This window comes from Pararge aegeria, chromosome 8 (genome assembly GCF_905163445.1).
Source record: "Pararge aegeria chromosome 8, ilParAegt1.1, whole genome shotgun sequence".
Classification (NCBI taxonomy): Eukaryota; Metazoa; Arthropoda; class Insecta; order Lepidoptera; family Nymphalidae; genus Pararge; species Pararge aegeria.
The window spans coordinates 12,912,807-12,934,539 of NC_053187.1; the positions used below are offsets into that span (position 1 = coordinate 12,912,807).

The 21,733-nt window shown below is 35.4% G+C and overlaps 1 protein-coding gene across 1 annotated transcript; it reads left to right on the forward strand.

The window, feature by feature from the left end:
• The first annotated feature begins 5,437 nt into the window (after positions 1-5,437).
• Positions 5,438-7,844, forward strand: LOC120626109. The gene is made up of 2 exons (XM_039893401.1): positions 5,438-5,961; positions 7,767-7,844. Exon 1 carries the CDS (start codon positions 5,441-5,443, stop codon positions 5,945-5,947), a length of 507 nt encoding a protein of 168 aa, XP_039749335.1. The 5' UTR covers positions 5,438-5,440; the 3' UTR covers positions 5,948-5,961; positions 7,767-7,844.
• Positions 7,845-21,733: the final 13,889 nt, after the last annotated feature.

The window sequence follows — 21,733 nt, forward strand, 5'->3', positions numbered from 1 at the left end:
GTTATACCTTTAATCGGTTTCTACGCGAAATCGCACAGGAACACTAAATCACTTATTGGCATTTCTTTGTCGGTAGGGTGGTAACTAGTCACGACCAAAGCCTACCACCAGACAGATAATGTGTATTATATTTCATTTTATAAATTACTGTATTAATTTTGGTAAATAACAAACTTTGGGAGCCAAAGCTTTTTTCCAAAAATTCTTATTGCATGGCTATAACTTTGTATAATAAACTGCCAGACTGCCATAAAAAATTGCCGCTCAAGAACTATAGGGGTGTTATTTTCAAAATACTTAACGAACGAAAACTTAATACAGTGTTAACGAATATTTAAATGACAAATTTGATCTAAAATCTGACTAGAAATATTTGACTGTAATTATTATTCCCTTAATTAATTTCATTTTTTATTTTTCTATTTTCGGATGAGTTTGAATCTTTCTTCGTAGAATCAGTAATGATTTGTCAGTGATAATTACTAGACGGCTAATTGTAACTACCACAGGCAGTTTGGCCTGGTCTACGGTTGTGGCTCGTTAAAACGCTACCGACAGAGACGTACCGCCCAGCGCCTTAGCGTTCCGGACCGATGTCGGGTAGAAACTGATTAGGCATCTTTGACTGCATCATCACTTACTATGAGGTAAGATTGCAATCAAAAGCTAATTTGTAGCCTTCTTCCTCTAGGTACCACCTAGGGCCGAACTCTTTTATAGAAAACTAATATATTACTTTTCCGCCTTTATGGAGAAACTAAGATTGTGCAACACCATCGTCATCAATTACAAACAAACCCTTACATTTTCATGAACCTAAAATCACTTATAACATCAACAATTATCAAATTTAAGCTTAATTTGCTTAATTTGAAAGCAGGAGAATCTGTGTGGTGTAATTTATAATTTCTTCAATCCTTATACTCAACACCAAACAGATCTTCGGCAATATACCCTCTACGCACGTTTCGCTGCGAAACCGGAGCATCCTCAGGAGATGTTGACTTTACAATGAATAATTGTTAAGTGTCTTAACAATTATTCATTAGTATTGGAGTAATTGGAGTATAAGGATTGAAGAACTTATAAATTACACCACACAGATTCTCCTGCTTTTCGCGGAGTATAGCAAATTAAGCTTAATTTTGATAATATATCATTGATTTCCGCAAAGTAACGCCTGCTTCTATCCAACATCAACAATATTAATTTGATAAAATATATTGAAACGATTAAGCTCGGTTAAAAGTCGAAGCGATTATAATATTGTATCTGCTATGTAAATATAAAAAAAAAATGTAAATTACCTACACTCTCAGGTCTCACATAAAACTCTTCGTTCGGACATACCGTATATGTTACAGCACTCTGAAAATACCAGCCGTGGCTCTTCATTACGGGCCTCTTCGTTTAATAGGGTGCTGTTTGCATTGGAATCCGAGGTGGGAAAACCGTGGTGTATTATGTAAATAGTTGCATGCATTTAGGCAAGTCACTCGGCGGGAAGATTGTTTGGCCTGTGGTCTTGTTGGGTCTCTGCCAAATTCTCGTATATTAGATGATATAATTATTTTGCCTGTATTCATTGTGGTACCGTATTTCATTAGACGTTTAAAATATGCCCCCTTCGACTAAGAGTTATGTGGCGCTATACGCTTTAAGCTGGGGTTAGATTATTATCAGCCTCAACCAATGTCCCACTACTAGGCTTCTTCTGTAATAGAGAAAAGATTAGCCTATTTAAACATCACCTAGCGGTGATAGCTCAGTGGGTAGGACTTTGTCTTCACTTTCGGGGGCCGAGTTGGAATCCCTGCAAACATTCAATTATGTGCGTTTTAACCAATTAAATATCTCGTGCTTCAACGGGGTAGGAAAACATCGTGAGGAAACCTGAATGCCTATGAGTTCTCCATAATGTTCCCAAAGGTGTGTAGAGTCCACCAATTCGAACTAAGCCAGCGTGGCGGACTACGGCCTTAACCCCTTCTCATTGTGGGAGGAGACCCGTGCCCTATAGTGGGCCGGTAATGGGTTTATATGATGAAGATGATGATCTAAACTTTTAAATCTAACATGCATTCACAGTGTAGACTGGTGAGCTGTTTCAGATGTACTTTTGGGTCAATATAAGCGTATCCCAAGAGAAAGGTTTCAGAATGGTTTCCAATCTAAGTGCAAATAAATCTTATGTGCAACTTGTTGGTTTTATGAAGTAAAATAAAAAAAAGTTAAAAAAGTTAACAACACCCTTTCATACTACAACTTATTATATTTTGCAGCGTTTAACGATTATCGTTAAAATACAATAAAAGCTTGATTGAAATATTGAACCTTTCTCTAAAAGGAATACAGAAAAAAGTGTTGATTAAAAAGTTTCAAAATGGATCTCTAAACATTCCAGTACAAATCGTCTTATTGTTTGGAATCCCTGGTCGCGCGATGACTGGCAATCATGTAAACGGCCAACTGGCGCAGTGGGCAGCGTCCCTGCTTTCTGATTCCAACGCCGCCGTGGGTTCGATTCCCACAACCAGAAAATATTTGTGTGATGAACATGAATGATTTTTAGTATTTATGATCTTTCATTTTAGTACCCATAACACAAGCTACGCTTACTTTGAGGCTGAATGGCGACGTGTGCATTGTCGTAAAAGAAAAACAAAACGCTTTGCCCAATGCAAAGTGTTTTGTTTTTCTTTTACGACAAGTTCTGTGCCAAAACATTAATACGTGTAAACTCTGATATTTTTATAGGGTTTTTAGTATCTCCAAAAGGCGGTGATAGCCTAGTGGTCGATCCATGACACGAACCTCTAGATTTGCGGAGTTATATGATTTTTGAATGTAAACATTCAAAATATTATTTGCCTCAACAGTGAAGAAAAACATTGCGAAGAAACGTGCATACCTCAGAGATCTCCTTAACGTTTACGAAGGCGTGTCTAGTCTACCAAACCTTAGAAGGCGGGCGTGGTAGCAACAACTTAAACCTTTTTCATTCCGAGAAGATACTGATTGTGCCCGTACCCTGTAGTGGGGCGATAATGGATAGATAATGACCTCCAAAATCTGAAAAAATTAGGAAAAACACAAGGTCTAAATAAACCTGATAACACACCTTCATAGCGAAAGTGATTATCAGAATAAAATGTATTTATTAATAATGAAGCTAATAATAATTTTAAAAGAAACTGTCGAATGTAATCTGGAGATACCAGTTTCAAGTTTTTATTGCTTACAGAAAAATCCTTTTAAACGATACGACAAAACGCGTGGGTATGAATTGCACTTGTTTGATTACATAATTTTTTCTAACAACATAAGCTAAAAGTCGGGAACTTGGAAATTTTGCCAATAATTTTGGCCAGAATAGTAGGTAATCTTCCAAATGTTGACCACAGTATGATCATTAGGAGCTCATATGTCGTCAAGATGGTACTAACTTTGCTTCCCTTTTGTGATCTCTAGTGATGAATAGACTTAATATGTCATGCTTTACTAAGGAGTTTCGGTACGTAATTTTCTTCACCTTTCACCATGGCGGGCAGGTATGGACAGATTAGTATAAGTGTAAGTTAATTAATTATATTTTCGGAGTTGTACGCATTTTTTATTGTAACAGATAGCCCACCTGATGATAAGTGGAACCCCATTGCCTATAAACTGAGCAACGCTTCACAAGGCATGTAAGGAGTAACTTCCACTGGCTCCCTGTTTCCATCAATTTGAGGCATAGCTTTTAAGACTTATGTGCCTGTAATTACGCCGGCAACCACGTTCTTTAGACCGGAACACAGCATTGCAACAATGCTGCTTAACGGCAGAAATAAGCATTGCCATAGTACTTCTACAAAAAGCTGTACTTCTACTAAAAAGGTTATGCGTACTTTATAAAGAAAAATGTTGTTGTATCCTTACATATCATTATGGTTAAATATAATTTAAACATTGGTAAAGCTAGCTGTTGTACGCGATTTCGTCAGCGTTTGTTATGGTTAAGTCTGCTATTATAGATTTGAATTATATAAATAAACGAGCAAACGTAAACTTATAACGGATAAAATATTGTTTAAAGTTAAATCGAATTGAGGAAAAAATTTAACAGCTATTGGAATACATAATAATAATAATAGTAATAATATCTATTTAAATCAAATCCTGTATGGCTTTAATACAATTATCTTGACTTCGTCTCCGAGATTTATATTAACCATGTAGTAGCCCGGCTACGCTTTAACCTATCGCACAAGCATTCAGAGTGTAGGAAAAAGAGAAGCAATATATACCCACTATCGAGTTGTTGCCGCTCGCGGTTGCACCTCATTCTTGTCCGTGCGCTCGCGCCGACTGCACAAGTGTTTATAGCTGTTGGTTACCATGCCAAAACGCAAGCGTGAAGAAACTAAGGAAGAAAGGTGGGCAAGGAAGATGAAGAAATATGAATCAAAACTTCATGAGACACGTCGACGTCATTTTCGCCGCATAAATTACTCCAGCGATGAAGAAGATGTGCAACCCGAAGGTGATTAATGCCGCTTTGTATTTTCTCGATGTATTCTTTGAGAAAATTATTAATACTCTATGCAGCTATACTTATATATATTACCAAGGCAACAAGCGCGGTTTTTTTTATATTTGCTCGTTGAATTCTTCGAGCGAATAAAATATTTCAATTCTTTATTTTTTTAAGCCCGTTGTATTCTTCGGGATCTATTGTGATCGTTTGCTAATTAGCTCGATCTCCACTTGTTATTTGACATATTGATGTCTTTGATCGCTTTGAAGTTATAATATTTGACATGATCATATTACTTATTTGTGGGTATACATTTAATTACCTACACCTTATTTATATACACCAACACCAAACGAATCCACTAGTTGCTTCAAGCTGGGTATTTGAAAAAAAAAAAAAAAAAAGAAAAACAAATAAAGAAAAACCGTAACATGTCCGTTCGTGTAACGTTACAATTTGTTTCCAGAACCTTTCGAATCTGGAGATGTGGGTGTTACAAACGTCGTCAGTGATATTATATTTGAAAGTCCTACGGATTCCGTGCCTGTTAACGACGAAGAGCCGTGCGAGCTGCCCAACAATAGTGAAGCACCCACTGAAGACCCTCCTTCCGATGTTTACAACGCAGAGCTGCTGCAAGTGCTGGGGAGCGTTGAATCGGAGGTGGATGAATACGGTGATGACTTGCATTCTGAGGTTGCAACAAGACTCCAAAAAATTTTAATTCAGGGTCTACCTACCACTGTTAAAGATGACCTTACAAAAAAATATGCCTTTCCAAGAAACGTTCCCTACTTGAAGGCACCAACTCTAAACCCGGAAATTGAGGCTATGTTAGTGGAGACCTGCCGACTCCGCGACAAACGTCTGCAAAATAAACAGAATCAGATCGGCAGGGCACTGTCAGCCTTAGGAAAAGCTATGACGGGCCTTCTCAAAAACAATCCCGACATTCCTGAAATCGTGCGCACTTTGAACGATGCAGGAAATCTCGTTGCCGATTGCCACTTCGCAGAAACAGACACTCGTCGGACGGTCATCATTCCGTTAGTCGACAAATCTCTGACTGACTCTTTTAAAAATCGGAAGAGAGACAGTCTTTTGTTCGGAGAGAGCTTAGGCGAGGTGGTTAAGAACTCTAGAGGAATTAAAAAGACGAGTCAACTTATTCAAGCTGCTGCACCTGTTTCTAACACGAATTTAAACTACAAAGGCCCATCGACTCGTCCGAGGCGGCAGTGGGTAGGACAGGCCTACACGCAGCAACGAGTCGGTGGGCAGCGGGCAACGTTCTCGAGTCGTGGCCGGCGCACAGCCGCCACGAACCCGCCGCCGCAGCCTGCTCGCCGGCAGCCGCCGCCGCCGCCGCCTGTGCGGCGCCAGCCACAGCGCCGGGAACACGTGGCCGGCAATCGTCGGCAGAAGTAGCTACGCAGCCTCAGGTACATGCTGGACGTCTTAAATATTATTTAAACGCATGGCGTTCTATAACAAACGACAATTTTATTTTAAATGCTGTATCTGGTTATTCTATTCCGTTTACTTCTGTACCAAAACAATGTTCAGAAGAATATCCTCAACGTGTTTTTTCTACACAGGAATCGTTATCGTTAGAAAAAGAAATACAACATTTGCTAGATATACAAGCCATAAGAAAATGTAACCCAGTTAATGGACAATATGTATCTGATATTTTTTTAGTTCCTAAGAAAGATGGTACCATGAGATTTATCTTAAATCTTAAAAAAATGAATACACATGTCTTTGTCGAACATTTTAAGATGGAAGATATTCGAACTGCCATTAAATTAGTAACGGAAGGTTGTTTTATGGCTAATATAGACTTGCACGAAGCCTATTTTTTAGTCCCTATACATAGAAATCATAGAAAGTACCTTCGATTTTATTTCAAATGTTTTTATGAATTTAATGCCCTACCATTTGGACTATGTTCGGCACCCTATATTTTTACAAAAATTTTACAACCAGCTATAACCCATTTACGCTCACGTGGTTTTAAATCTGTTCGATATTTAGATGACATTTGTTTACTCGGTGATTTCGAAGAGCAATGTTTAGATAACGTAAAAAATACATTAGAATGCTTAAACAACTTGGGTTTCATAATAAATTACAAAAAGAGTTGCTTTCAGCCCAAAACCTCATGTACTTTCTTAGGCTTCGTGATAAATTCCAAATCAATGACGTTAGAATTACCGGAACGGAAAAGGAGTAGCATTTTGCTTGCTGTTGATAAGTTATTGATAACAAAGTCTATACGTATTCGTGACTTTGCTCGTGTGCTTGGGTCTGTTACCGCTGCATGTCCTGCGGTGGCCTACGGGTGGTTATACACTAAGTCACTCGAAAGGGCTCGATACTTGGCGCTTATTAATAATAATGAAAATTATGATAAGTTCATGTCTATTCCAGATAATTTACGTGATGACCTACTGTGGTGGAAAAAACATATCTTGACAACTGTAAAACAAATCTCGCAATCTAATTACACAATGGAGATCTTTACTGATGCTTCCACTACAGGGTGGGGCGCTGCCTGTAATGGTGAAAAAACGGGAGGATTTTGGTCCGAGTTTGAGTCTAATCATCACATAAATTATCTAGAACTGTTAGCGGTTTACTTTGGACTTCAATCATTCGCCAATAGAAGGACAAATTGTGATATCCTCTTAAGGGTCGATAACACAACAGCAATTTCTTACGTCAACAGAATGGGCGGGGTTCGGTACCCCCACCTGAATAATATTTCGAATATGATCTGGAAATGGTGTGAAGCAAGGAACATATTCATTTTTGCTTCGTATATTAAGTCTTCTCTAAATACCGAAGCTGATGGTGAATCGAGAAATCTTAATATCGATACGGAATGGGAGTTAGCGGCATATGCGTTTTCAAAAATCATTAATACTTTTGGGCAGCCAGATATTGACCTATTCGCGTCTAGGGTTAATGCAAAATGTAACAAATACATTTCATGGAAGAGAGATCCCGATGCCTATAATATTGACGCTTTTACTATTGATTGGTCGCCATTTTTTTTCTACGCGTTTCCTCCATTTGCGTTAATACTGAAAATACTAAATAAAATTATCGTTGACGGTGCTACGGGAATAATGATTGTGCCGCAATGGCCGTCCCAACCATGGTATCCCCTCTTTAAGTCATTAACTGTATCAAAAATTTTGGTTTTTCCCCCTAATAAATTTCTCCTTACATCTCCTTTCAGGTCAACACACCCGCTACATCGAAGGCTTTCCCTGGCAGTGAGTGTGTTATCCGGGAAGGCTTTATTAAAAAAGGGGTGCCAGTATCAGCAGTAGATATAACGATTTCTTCCTTATCTCAAAATACCATCTGTCAGTACTCTTCTAGTCTGAAAAAATGGTGGACCTACTGCAATCAAAACAATTGTGATTTTTATAGAGTCAGCGTCGGTTCATTATTGGATTTTCTTACTAAATGTTATAAATCAGGCTCATCCTACGGAACCCTTAACAATCATAGATCAGCTATTTGTTTGATTTCATCTGTTAATTTTGGACACAATGAAATAATCAAACGTTTTTTTAAAGGAATTTTTAAACTGGATCCTGTGTTTCCCAAATATAATGTAACGTGGAACCCCAGTATTGTGTTAGATTATTTGGCGAACCTTTCAAATGATACTATTAGCCTAGAATTGTTAGTCAAAAAATTAGTAATGTTGTTAGCGCTGGCTACTGGGCAAAGAACACAAACTTTATCTTTTATAAAAATTTCAAATATGAAAAAGTTTCATGATCGGATAGTTATTTCTATAACAGATGTGATTAAGAATTCTGCTATTGGTCGAGCCCAACCTATTTTAAATCTTCCATATTTTCATCAAAGGCCAATTATTTGCCCAGCTGCCGCCCTAGAATCATACTTGTCTTCAACTACTACTATAAGACCTAGCAACGAAGATCGTTTAATATTGACCACTAAAAAACCTTATAGAGCTGCTTCATCTCAGACCTTAGGACGCTGGATCAAGCAAACTCTGCAGGAGAGTGGCATCGACACTTCTTTATTTAGTGCTCATAGCACTAGACACGCCTCGACTTCCGCTGCATTTCGTGCTGGTATAAGCGTCGATGTCATTCGAAAAACAACCGCTTGGTCTGACCAATCCGCGGTATTTGCCAACTTTTACAATAGGCCGATTATTGATACCACTCCTAATCTGTTAAGTTTATAGGTTTTTTTTTATTACCTATTTTACTTTAGATGATTTGGAAACCTTAGATTATAGAATCAAACTTAGTAAAGTTCAGTTAGTTCATTTAAGTTTGTTATTTTTTCTTATGTTCTGTATTAAAAATAAACATTTAACTAAATTCGTTGTTGGTTATTAATCCTGCAACATTGAAATTGATCTGTATCTCTAAACATCTACATGGTTAATATAAATCTCGGAGACGAAGTCAAGATAATTTAGTGATCAAACGAACTTACCTTAAGTGAAGTTCGATCTTAATTATCTTGACTTCGTCGAAGAGATTTAGGTTCCCTCCCATCCCTTCTCTTCTTAGTCACCCCTGATTTCAATGCTGCTCTTTCTTGCTCTAAAATAATGAGGTGCAACCGCGAGCGGCAACAACTCGATAGTGTAGGAAAGAGACGGGTATATATTGCTTCTCTTTTTCCTACACTCTGAATGCTTGTGCGATAGGTTAAAGCGTAGCCGGGCTACTACATGGTTAATATAAATCTCTTCGACGAAGTCAAGATAATTAAGATCGAACTTCACTTAAGGTAAGTTCGTTTGATCACTAAATTATATAAAAAAAAATTAAGGAGGCCTACTTTATAAGTACTTTCGCAACGTCAAGTATGTCTGTTTGTAGTGAGTCTACCACTGGTTCGCAAGGCAGATTCTACTTAGAAGAGCCGGCAATAATTTCAGTAGTGATCAAGGTACACTAATAGTAAAAAAATCTATATATTTATGATTAGTTTTAAATACCATTACAACTTACTTCATGCATGATAATGTAGAAACGGTTGGCCGGACCGAGCAATGTTTTATTTGAAAACGAAGACAATTCGTTTGAAGAATTACTTCATCAAGTCTCATTTCTTTCACATGGTAAAGTAAACAATATATATTTTTCTGTAAAACTGAAAGAATATCAAAACTGTCATAAATAATAGATTTCATCTTATTTCACTCCGATTATTTCGTATTGTAAATGAAACCGAATGTGCCGTATCTATTGTTTCAGGACTACTGAGTAAATTGACCGGGCAAATAATGGCAAATTAAATATCTATGATTTACTTCGGATAGTCAACATTGGTATTTACTTAATACAATATTGATGCTATAAGTTAAACTAAATAAGATTTTTTATGATTTTTTTCTGTGTAAGGTCTTCACTTTGTTTCTCTATGTAAAATAACCGATCAGTATTCATTATATTAAAGTAACTCTACACACTAGAAGTAGAAAAACTAGCCTTGACTCTGAGAATGTGTTTTGTGAACTTCATTAAAGCACCATTTTTTGTATTTCTTGGACCCTACCTTTATAACTAGTTACATCGTGCCCTTTCTCTGCACACTCTTAATACTTATAATTATAAAAGCAATCTTAAAAAAATGGCTTCTAAAACAAAATTACGCAGTAACCGAAGATTTATGGGAGATTTTAGTATAACTTATTGGGTGAATTGAAAATCCTGTTTACTAATTTATCATAGTTACATTTACGCACACACACACACACACATACACACAAATACACTTGCAAGCACAAACACGCACACGCGCACACACATGCACACGCATACACACGCACACGCATACACACGCACACACACGCACAGACAACATGGACACTTATGACACGTACACAACCGCGAGTACTTGGGCATACAATCTTATCTTTCAATCTGATCTTAACTACTTATTATTAAGCTATGTCATCGTGCGGGTTAGCCCTGTTTTCCACTACTCAGTCACAACTACAGTCTCAACTAGTTCGGAGAACAGGTACACTTTTTATCCGTGCAAAATAAAACAAAATTTGTATACATTGTATGTGTTATGTTTAAGTACTTTTGATTCTGTTTTGTTTTTCTTTATGACAATAAAACTTTTTTTCATTTTACATCTTTTTTTACCTTTTAAATAAATTATATTCGTGATACGTAGGTACAATTTCACTACTTTCTACGGACACTGCTTATTTTTTTTACGACTTTTACTTTTATTCATTCAGTTTCGGAATTAAACTTTCAGTATAATTTATAGCCGAAGTGACGTTGAATCGTCCTGAATAAAATTGTCTAAATATTTTGTTTAATATGTAAATATATATTTAAATTTGGAACAAAATATTTTACTATAAAATTTAAATATTTTACAAGTGCTCGAAAAGATTGACGCATTCTTTATTGGGGTCTTGCATTGATGTTTTATCTCTTCTCACATCCATATTTCTTACTCACCAAACGGCACCTTTACTTTTTTAGAATTTTCTTTACGTAAAGCTTACGTAACAATACTGTAAAGTTACGTCAAAAATCGTACTTAGGACTGGGTTCATGATATAGAATATGGTCTGAATTGAGATCCGTCTATCGTCAGTGTTCTAAGATTTCACTTACGAATTACGAATACGTTTTTCTTTTAAGTGACTCCAGTCTTAACGATCGTTCATGTCGTGCTGCTTTTATTGAATACATAAATTTTATTAACCCTCCCCATGAATAATCCTTTAGACTACAAGCTGTTCAATGACTGGAAAACGCCTTTGGGTCTAGAAAATCAATGATCTTAACAAACATTATTGTGTGTAAAGAAGATAACAGAAACTAGTAACATTCAACACATTATAACAGTGTTATTGTGTCTCCTAGGGGTACAAAAGGTTTATTCCTGCTAATCGGGACATTAAGTGGACTTATCCGAAATGCGATAGCTAAGCCTGCCTATCAAACTGACGCGCGCAACAAGGGTGAGCCACTGGAATTGTCAGATTATGAGATAACAATTGAAGGGGAGGCGAGCTGTCTTAAATAAATAGTTTCAACCAGTGTTTTCGTTCGCTAGTTCCAACTATGTTTTTGGGTTAAGTAGAGTTATTGGACGACTATTCACTAATTTATTTAAGTATACTCTGTTCACTATCGTAAATAAAAATATATTTTACAACATGTCTTTTGTACCAAGTACGTATAAATCTGGTGCAATAAATATAATATTAGGTTCTTGAACTTTATTTAACATTTAATATTCACCTTCTAAAATAAATTTGCAGATTATTTTAAGCCTTACCTAATATTAAAAATGCGAAAGTGTGTCTGTTTTTATATTTATTACCTATATTAGTGATGTGTCAGGATCAAACAAAAAACGTATGGAGACCTATTGCTTTCTTCTATAAGGCCTTATCACAGGCCAAAATAGTACACTGCTTTATGAAATTTTGGAGATTTATATGGCCGTTAAACATTTTCGCCGGGTAATTGAAGGTCGTAATTTCACAATTTACACCGACCACAACCCGTTAATATGCACTTTTGACAAGAAACCATCAATCGATGAGACCGCGCGAAGAATATGATACCTTGATTATATTTCCCAATTCAGAACAGATATTCAGCACGTTAGTGGAATTAAAAATCCTGTCGCAGACTCACTCTCAAGGGTGGTGAAAACTATCTCCTTACCCACGTCGACCACGAGTTAGAGGCAGTTCAGAAAGACGATGCGGAACTACAACAGTTCGAGAAAAATAAATCATTACAAAAATAACGTATTCAAGTCCCTAACTCGAACAGCAAGATTTATTGTGACATTTCTACGGGAGCAATTAGACCATGTATGCCGTAACAATTAAGAAGAACCATTTTTGACAGCTTTCATGACTTGAGCCATCCAGAGAAAAATACCTCACGGAAACTCATCGAAAGAAATTTTATTTGGCCGTGCTTGCTTTTTATTTTATTTTACTCAGATCAATGAATGGTGTGAAACTGGTTTACAATGTCAGCGAGTAAAGGTGTATAGACATACAGTTTCGCCGCTCGGCAAATTTATGCCAGCCGAGCGTTTTTCACTTGTCCCCATAGACATTGTTTGACCATTGCCTGCCTCAAAAAATAAAAGTTATATAGTGACAATGATTGACCGATGTATTTCATGGCCTGAAGCGTTTCCAGTTTCTGACTTCATTGCTGAAACCATAGACAGGTTGGTTTTTGAAAATTGGATCTGTACACTATATTATACACTATAGTACTTTTTTTTTTAGAGGAGTGTACTTTGGGATACAACCCTAAGTATGTATGTTAATAGTGCTTAGCAAGTATTGCAAATTCATATAATTACTAGAGGTCCCTCGCGACTTCGTTCGCATAAAAGTCAACTTTTAAAGATAGACATACGCTGGCTTTTCTTAGAACTTTTATATTTTTTAATCTTGATTTTATTGAAACTTTAAACGTTTATTTGTGAATCTAAACCATCCAGGCTGCTACGCACACGCACACAAAAGTAATCATTCAAATCGGTCCAGCCGTTAAGGAGGAGTTCAATTACACACGTACAGTAGAATTATATATATAAAGATTATATTTACGTGATTTTGTATCATACATTCGTGATGGAATTATACACAATCCCAATATTGTTAGTATATAAGATTATCTAAACCTTTGTACTTTTTGCCACTATTTTCACTTCATAACACTACTCGTAACTAACTACTACGATTCTATATATACCAGTAAATAGCCCGTGTCCACGCTATTCCACGCAAGTAGAAGAATACGAAGTTTTCAGTATCAGCTATAAATTAGGAAATAAACTTTGTCCATCATTGCATCGTTCCCCGGAGAGAACGTTAAGTCGCTGATCTCAGTAGGTTAGCACTTACATGTAATAATAATCGTTTTAGTCCTCAAAACCGCACGAGAGTTGCCTGGACAGTTTAAACTCTATTTGATTAGATGGCTGTTGCCTTCAGGGGATACAACAATCGCGTAAAGGAATAATACATAAATTTCCCAATTATAATCCCAATGTTTCCCAATTATAATTCTTCATTTTAAGACATTATGTTTACCAAATAAACTATTATAACCAAACGTAGTTCGGTCGAGCACTAGTCACCCATATTATACCTACACCTTAATAAAAAAAAGATGAAAATATTCAAAGGAACTCATTTCCGCAGGACTTTGACCCTCTTATGATGAGAGTTCACACCTTCACGGTAGCTGAGCGCGTTTACTTGCCTTGAAAAGTCTGTCGAGCCTGAAGAGCTGTAGACAAAACGTCTGACCTACCTCATTAACATTCACGCGTCGCACTCAGGAATCTCTATAGAGAAAAAAAAATCTACTCTGTAAAAGATTTTTTTATGTACCTATTCTTCAATCATGGCCGATGGAAAGCAATGATGAGGTCTAAGGCACGCCTAGAACGTATTTATTTGATACTTTCTCAAAGTAACTTAATGACCTTTCTTCCAATTTATCTGCACTTTTCTAGTGATGACATACGGCTGTGATACCTAGTCGGAGAAAGCAGGTGTTAAGCGATAGGTACAATACTATTGATATTTACTAGATTTTCCATTTCTATTCGCAATGCCCTTATACCCTTTGTCCTAAACCATTCTCGCTATATGTTTTTTTAGTCCACTTTCTATATGATTTAACACCTTTTCGAAAACTTGTCATTTAATTATTGCTGATAATAAATGATTTTTTAATAAAATTTATTGTGTAGAGGTATTGTTATTGTTTAATTTATCCATTTAAGATGCCATAACGAACTTGTTTTGGATTACCTTACCTATCTAAGCTACTACCATTATGATCATGAAATTGTTTATTCTGTGCAAATTGCTGAAACCAGATATCAATTAAAATCCTAATCTTATCACGATAAACCTATTACACTAATGGATTATTTTCCGAATTGTAAGAGCGCTCATCTCGCTTAGGGATCACAGGTTTCTATGGAAGTATTTCTACTAAGCTGAAATAAAATATTTTAGCATTAATTAAATATTAATCTCCAACTCGTCTTGATATAATCAAATAAGGCTAATTGAATTGAAATAAATGCGATGTAATGACACACGTTAAAATGAAAAATCGGTTTACATTAGAAAGGCATACAGTAGAGATTGAAAGTGTGAATTTCCGTCCTTTCTTATGGTTGTCTTCAACTTAATCTTCACCTTTTTCAAATTCATTCATTATTTCAATACAAGTTAGCCCTTTACTGCAATCTCACCTGATGGTAAGTGATGATGCAGTCTAAAATGATAGCGGGCAAACTTGTAAGGGAGAATAGCAGTTATATTAAATCCACACTCCTAATCGGCTTCCATCTAAAAAGCAATTGTTGAAATCAGAGTAAACACCTATATGGAGATATAGAGTCATTAACCAAAACATAATTCCTATCAATCCATTCCTATTAATATTCACCCAATTTAAAATCGGATCAATAACATCATTATCAGTCAAATATTAGTACAGGCCACGGACTCCAGAATAAGAACGGGTTGGGCCGTAGTCAACCACGCCGGTCAAGTAATGACCAGCGTGGTGGACGACGGCTACGGCAGATTGGTAGACTTCACACGCCTTTGAGCACAGTATGAGGGACTCTCAGGAACGCAGGTTTCCTCACGAAGTTTTCCTTCACCGTTGCAAGTGATGCTTAAATACTTAAAACAACACATAACTGTGAAAAGTAAGTAAATTGATCTTGAACACCCAATCCACTAGGTATCACGTCTTTAATTGGACGATGCAGCTAATATGTTGTTAACCTTTTTATGGGTGATTTTACATAACCTAATAATGAAAATAATACAACACAAATAAGTTTATGGATATAATATATTTAGACAATATTGTGCCTGTAACCCAAAGAAGCAGGCTATAGGCAAATTGCCAGAGACTGAGGAGTATTTCACCGCAACAGCAAACTGACTCGTATCAAACGATATCTACTTAATAAAGAGTAAACATTCTTCTCCATACCTACCAAACATAAAATATTTGAATTTTATTTGTTACAAATAGTTCTTTATAATTTGTTTACGGTCACTTCCATCACCACATTCAACGAACAGTAAGTAAATTGAAGATTGCATGTTAACGAAATATAAAATCTAACACCTCCCTGAGACATTTGTTTTTATTAGTTCCTGTACTTTATATTAGCAAAGATAGGACACAAACACGCCACGCAATAATTATATTGATCACTTTGAAATAAAATATACCTAACATATAAATGACTTATACTTATAGTTATACTATGTTTTCATATTTATCAGCTTACTGATGTAATTTGTAAAGTAGATTAAGTTACTTAACCCTGTGGTCGCCGAATATTAATTAAATCCATATAAAACGAGGTGCTATGAGTTTACTTAGGTGATTGCAGTTTACCCTTACTATTCGTCTATCTGTCCATCGCCTGATCTGTCCCTATGTCCACCTATCTAAGATTGTATTGAAATGAAAATCAACACAATAAAAAGCTCAGATTTTTTGCACCGCTAGAAATGTAACAAAAAGGTGGAAAGGTAACGTTCTACCTAGTTGGGATTTTTAACTATTTTTAGAAAACAAGCTGCGCACGTGTTATAAAAGTGAAGAAAATTGTCTACCTCCCATAAATATCTGCTGCATGTTGTGTGTCATATTTAGGTAGGTAAACGATTTTCATATACCTTTCGGTTCAGTATACCTACCCACTATATGTGTACTCACTGTATGTGTATTTTTAATCATTATAATAATAATATAGACCGTTATTATTTTAATCATTATAATATAATAACGGTCATCAAACTCGTATTATATTTTTAAGGAGTTTATAGCGTAGTAGCTTTCGGTCGAGACCTTGCCTGCGTTAATGTTTTAACGCAATCTAAAGTAGCATGTATCGCAACCTGTCAGTGTAACGATATTTCTCTATGTACCTTGTATTGACAAAAAATGTTCCTAAGCCTGCCTGTTGTATTGCACCAAACTCGTAAAAAGAAGCAATAAAGACTTCAAACTCACTTTAGCGACACACTGCAACGACTACTACAATGATTTAAAGATATACAACCAATTAAACAAGAGTCAGAGATGGTAAGTAAGCGTACCTAATATTCCTTTTGTTTTCTCAATTTGTGCTTATTTGGGAAATTTCATAAGCGGTCAATTAAAATTTAATTCTCTGATTTTCATAATATTAACCCTTTATTCTAAAAGAAAAAGGAACTGAGCTGTAGCTCTGCAATGAAACTAAACGTTTTTTTTGCAATTTGCTTGATTAAAAGGACTTGATAAATAGCAAGTGGCAAAGCGCAGTTGTGAGTTTCCAAGAAGGTTCGTCACTATTTGCATCAACTAGTATAAAATGCGAAGTAAAACGCTCTCCCTAGATGTCATAATAAAAGCAGCAGTCACTTAAATTACTGAGCATATAAAATATGCGTTACCTCGGGGAAATCTTGCCTTCACTAGAATGTAGTCGCCTCGTAAAACCATCTAACGAAGCTCCGTTGAGAATACTATTCGTTTCCGTCAAAAAGACATCTTATGCTAGTTTGTGCATAAAATGCGTATTGTGTATGAAATGGCAAGCCTTTAATGGAATCAACAATGGCACAGACTCACAATAGGTTACTTAAGCATCTCGCGCGAAGATAAATTGAAGCAAAATATAAGAATGATTATTATAACTTATTAATTTATTTTGTTTACTAATGTAATGTGCTTGATGTGCAAATTTAACTTTGAACAAGTTCAATTAAAACGTAAATTAAAAACGTAATTAATGTTCGGCACTATATAGTGTAGGGTTTCGATTTTGTAACCTATTCTCCAGCCTTTTAAAACATATAGGTACACCTTTACTAGTAATAAAGCTTTTGAGTTATTTAAGACGCGGTGAACTCTGGAACTACTAATAGAAATTGCAAAATTGTATTCCATAGCTCTGGAAACTATGTTACTATAAAAACTTTACTGCTTAATAAAGTTTGAAGTTTTGTCCGACAGTCCGTCATTTTTAAAGTTATATCGATTAAAATTATTATTAACGTCAACAATTTTTCATTAAATTAAGGGTTTAAATTTCATAATAATTATACTACCTAGGGGATAGAATTAATGCAGGGAATGATGCAAATATGGCAGTATATTTGCCGGATCTGGTAGCCCAATTCTTGAGGAAGACTAGGCTTTTTAACATCACGCTGTGACCCTTAGCGCTTAGCCCTTAGCTTAGGGATAAGGAATAGGCGGCCAATGCAACACGGTGGGTCGTAGATTAAAAGATTTTATGGGACTCTACTTAGGTGCAGACAGAAGTTCTACGCTGACGAAGTATCTAAACAAAACATTGGAAAATAGTTGGAAAATCCAAAAGTGCAGGCGTCATAATCTCATTCATTACAATAAAATTGAGATTATTTGTTAATAATAATTAAACTACATCTAATTATACCGTGAAAAGTGATAGGCTTCTCAAAATACTGAAGCCTATAAAAAAAACCAACTCGATAAGTGAAGACCACAAGATACGGAATCCGCGCATACAGACACACGGACGTCTAAGACAGAACTTTTTTAAACAATTTTTTGATTATTTTAAATAATAAAAGAGATTTAAAAATATCATAAGTTTTAAAAATAGCTTTTTTTCAACATTTGGCTATTTATATTCACTTATAAAAGCAATAAAGAATAAAAAAAGTGATATGTTAAGTTGGAGAATCACTCGGTGTGCGTAAACTGACAGTAATACCCACCTCAACGCTTTGCTTATGAGGCGTGCAACATTGTCTCATGTATATAAAGATTTTGAAAGAGTTTTTGCCTAACTTAGAACGAGTATCAGAAATAGGTAGGTTTTAAGGTAGATATTTGACGATGTGTCTTTGCGTTACCTTACACAAATATTTGTATTTATTTACCATAACATTCTTTGTTGGAATACATACCAAACTGTGGCCACTTTCGCTTACGTAATAGTCCTTTACATCTGACGTTTATGACTCTACTGGGTATAATAAATAATGATTAGGAAGGAGGAAAAAATATAATCCAAGAAAATAATTACAGATAATGTACCCTCACAAATTATTCTTGGCAGCATAGAAGAAAATTCGGATTTCCTGAGTTTACTTAGCACCCAAGTTTCATAGTAAATTATTTAGTCCAATAATTATTACTATCTTAGCTAGCATTAAAAATGAGAAAGTGTGTCAAAGTCAAAGTCAAAAATATCCTTATTCAAGTAGGCCAATAGGTAGCACTTTTGATGCGTACATTACATGGGAATTACACGGAAGGAGATGATGGCGATAACCATATTCGTAAACTTAAAACTAAAGCCAAATGCGTCCTGGTCTAAAAAGAAGAACACAACAAACTTAGCCGGGTGTTTTTTTTTGTTATCACCATCTCACATTGTCATTTAAAATTATTAGAAGAGCAACCTGGTTATAGCAATCATTCACACATTATAATTATTCAATAGGACAATAATTATTAATTAATAATTATTCATTTATAATAGGATTTTTCCATAAGCTTACATTTAATACAAATTTTGAACTTTTTAAGAGACATCTCCAAGATGTCAATGGGTAGTTTATTGTAGAATTGTATGCAATTTCCTTTAAACGAATTATGAATTTTATGTAATCTAGTAAATTGCACTGTAAGTTTATTCTTACTTCTCATGTTTAAATTATTGCAGTCACATATTTTCTTAAATTTAGAAATGTTCTTATGAACATACATTAAATTTTCAAATGTGTACTGCTTGCTTGCTTATGCTTGTTTGTCCTTCCTTCACGCTCTAACTAAAAACTTATCAACTTGCTTTTACAGTTAGTTTAATATACGGAGAGTAGCATAAGCAGCTTTTTGAAAGCAAAGGGTTCCCACGTAATTTGTAAAAAAAACCCTGGAATAAACGTGGACAAACAGCGAGAGCAAAAGATAGTGTTATTACTATCTTTATATATTTGACAACTAACAAAATCATTGTTATAATAATTAACAAAATTTAATTACCTCTTTCAACAAACAAAATAATTTTGAAACGTTTGTATGAATCATTCAATGTGATTTGTCGTTTTGAACATTGAGTTGATATTTAAATAAATACAAGTTAGTTTCCTATTAATATAATACTCGTAACTTTTCAGTGAATTTCACACAAAAACAAATCAATTGTTAAAAAAAAAGTATTGTTGTATAGAGGACGAATAGTTGCTTAAACATTTCAGATTGCTTTTAAAAATTAGTTTGTCGCCTTTTCGCAGTAGAGATTAATATTCTTCATTAATTAAAGCTTTAGTTCACGCAAAAAGCCGATTACAGCCTGTCTTTAGTTCTAAATTGAGTGAACTAATCACGAAGGGTCGTTTTTCGGCGTCCAATATATTAAATCTTCTAATAATATAAATAGAAAGTTACTCAACTAAGTATCTTCGGCCCGCGACTTCGTTCGCGTCTGGTTCCTTTTAAAACTGAAATGACGGCCGATTGGCGCAGTTGGCAGTGTCCCTGCTTTCGGACTCGATTCGATTTCGGACTTGGGTTCGATTTCCACAGCTGGAAAATGCTTTTATGATAAACATAAATGTTATTTAGTGTCCGAGTGTTTATTTCTATATAATAAGTATGTATGTACCTATATTATTCATAAATCATCAGCCACCTTAGTACCCATAACACAAGCTACGCATACTTTGAGGCTAGATGGCCGTGTGTATATTATCGTAGTATATTTATTTAAAAAAAAAAAATGGTTGTCTGTAAAGTCGGCTTACTGACGATAGTTGAACGTGACAACGTCGTAAGAAAATACTGATGGAATGGTTGCATTTTTCAAAAGAAAATTTTAATTTTATTTGTTTGATAGATATTATCGTTGCTATAAACAATTGACACCACATTAACTTTTCACTGCACTTCATCCTTGCCGAAAACATGTAAACATGTAAAATCAAAAGCTATCATATACATGTAAAATATAAGCTAATATATTGGTAGCTCAGGAATGATCGCGAGGGTTGATTGGCTGAGCATTCCTTCTGTTATTTATAATGGCATCGCTATTCCTTTTTGTGACTCTGTTAACGATCTTGGTGTATACCTCGACCGGGAATTGTCATGGACAGTGCATGTCAAAGAGCTGAGTCAGAAAGTGTTTGTGGCGATGAGCTCGTTGCGAAGGCTGCAATCATTTCTTCCAATTCCGACGAAAGTTATGCTAGCACATTCTCTCTTTCTATCTATTCTCGATTATGCGGATGCAAGCTTTCTTAATCTGACCGAGGATCAGCTTAATAAACTTGAGCGTCTTCAAAATCTTGCTATTCGGTTCATATTTGGCCTTCGCAAATATGACCATGTTTCCGAATTTCGACAAAAACTCAAGTGGCTTCCTATTCGTCGTCGCCGGGATATGCATGTACTTTCTCTTCTGTACTGTGTGTTATTTCATCTAAATACTCCCTCGTATTTAAAAGAGAAGTTCACTTTTCTTGGTGAGCAATCTGGTTTAAGATCGTGCCGTGCGCTGACGCTGTGTATGCCTTATCATAGGACAAAATTTTATAAGCGTTCGTTTAGAGTACGAGCTGTGGAATTGTGGAATGCGCTTCCATTGAGCATACGACGATCCAAATCACGATACGACGATATTTAAAAGAGCAGTTAGCAGTTATGAGCAGGCCCATTATATTGTTAACGACTTTTAATATTATGTATATACTTACTCATTTATTGTATGTTAAAGTATTTAATTATGTAAGTGTTGTTATTATATATATTAGTTTATTTTTATATTTATTTATTTATTTATTATATTATTTACTTTTTATCTATTTGTGCACACTAGTTTATGTATTAGCATGTAGTTATTTGCATGTATGTATTTTAATATTTGTACCACCAGCAGTCTATTCTCCTCTTCTTTTTTTTCCTAATTCTAAGGTTGCCTGGCAGAGATCGCTACTAAGCGATAAGGCCGCCTTTTGTATTACTACTTCTTTCGATGTTTCTGTTTTTGTTATATTTTAAATATGTTAATGTTGTGGTATACAAATAAAGAGTTTAATAATAAATAAATGTATTATTGTATAGAAGCTGTCCACGCAGACGCATCGCTCACTCAAGT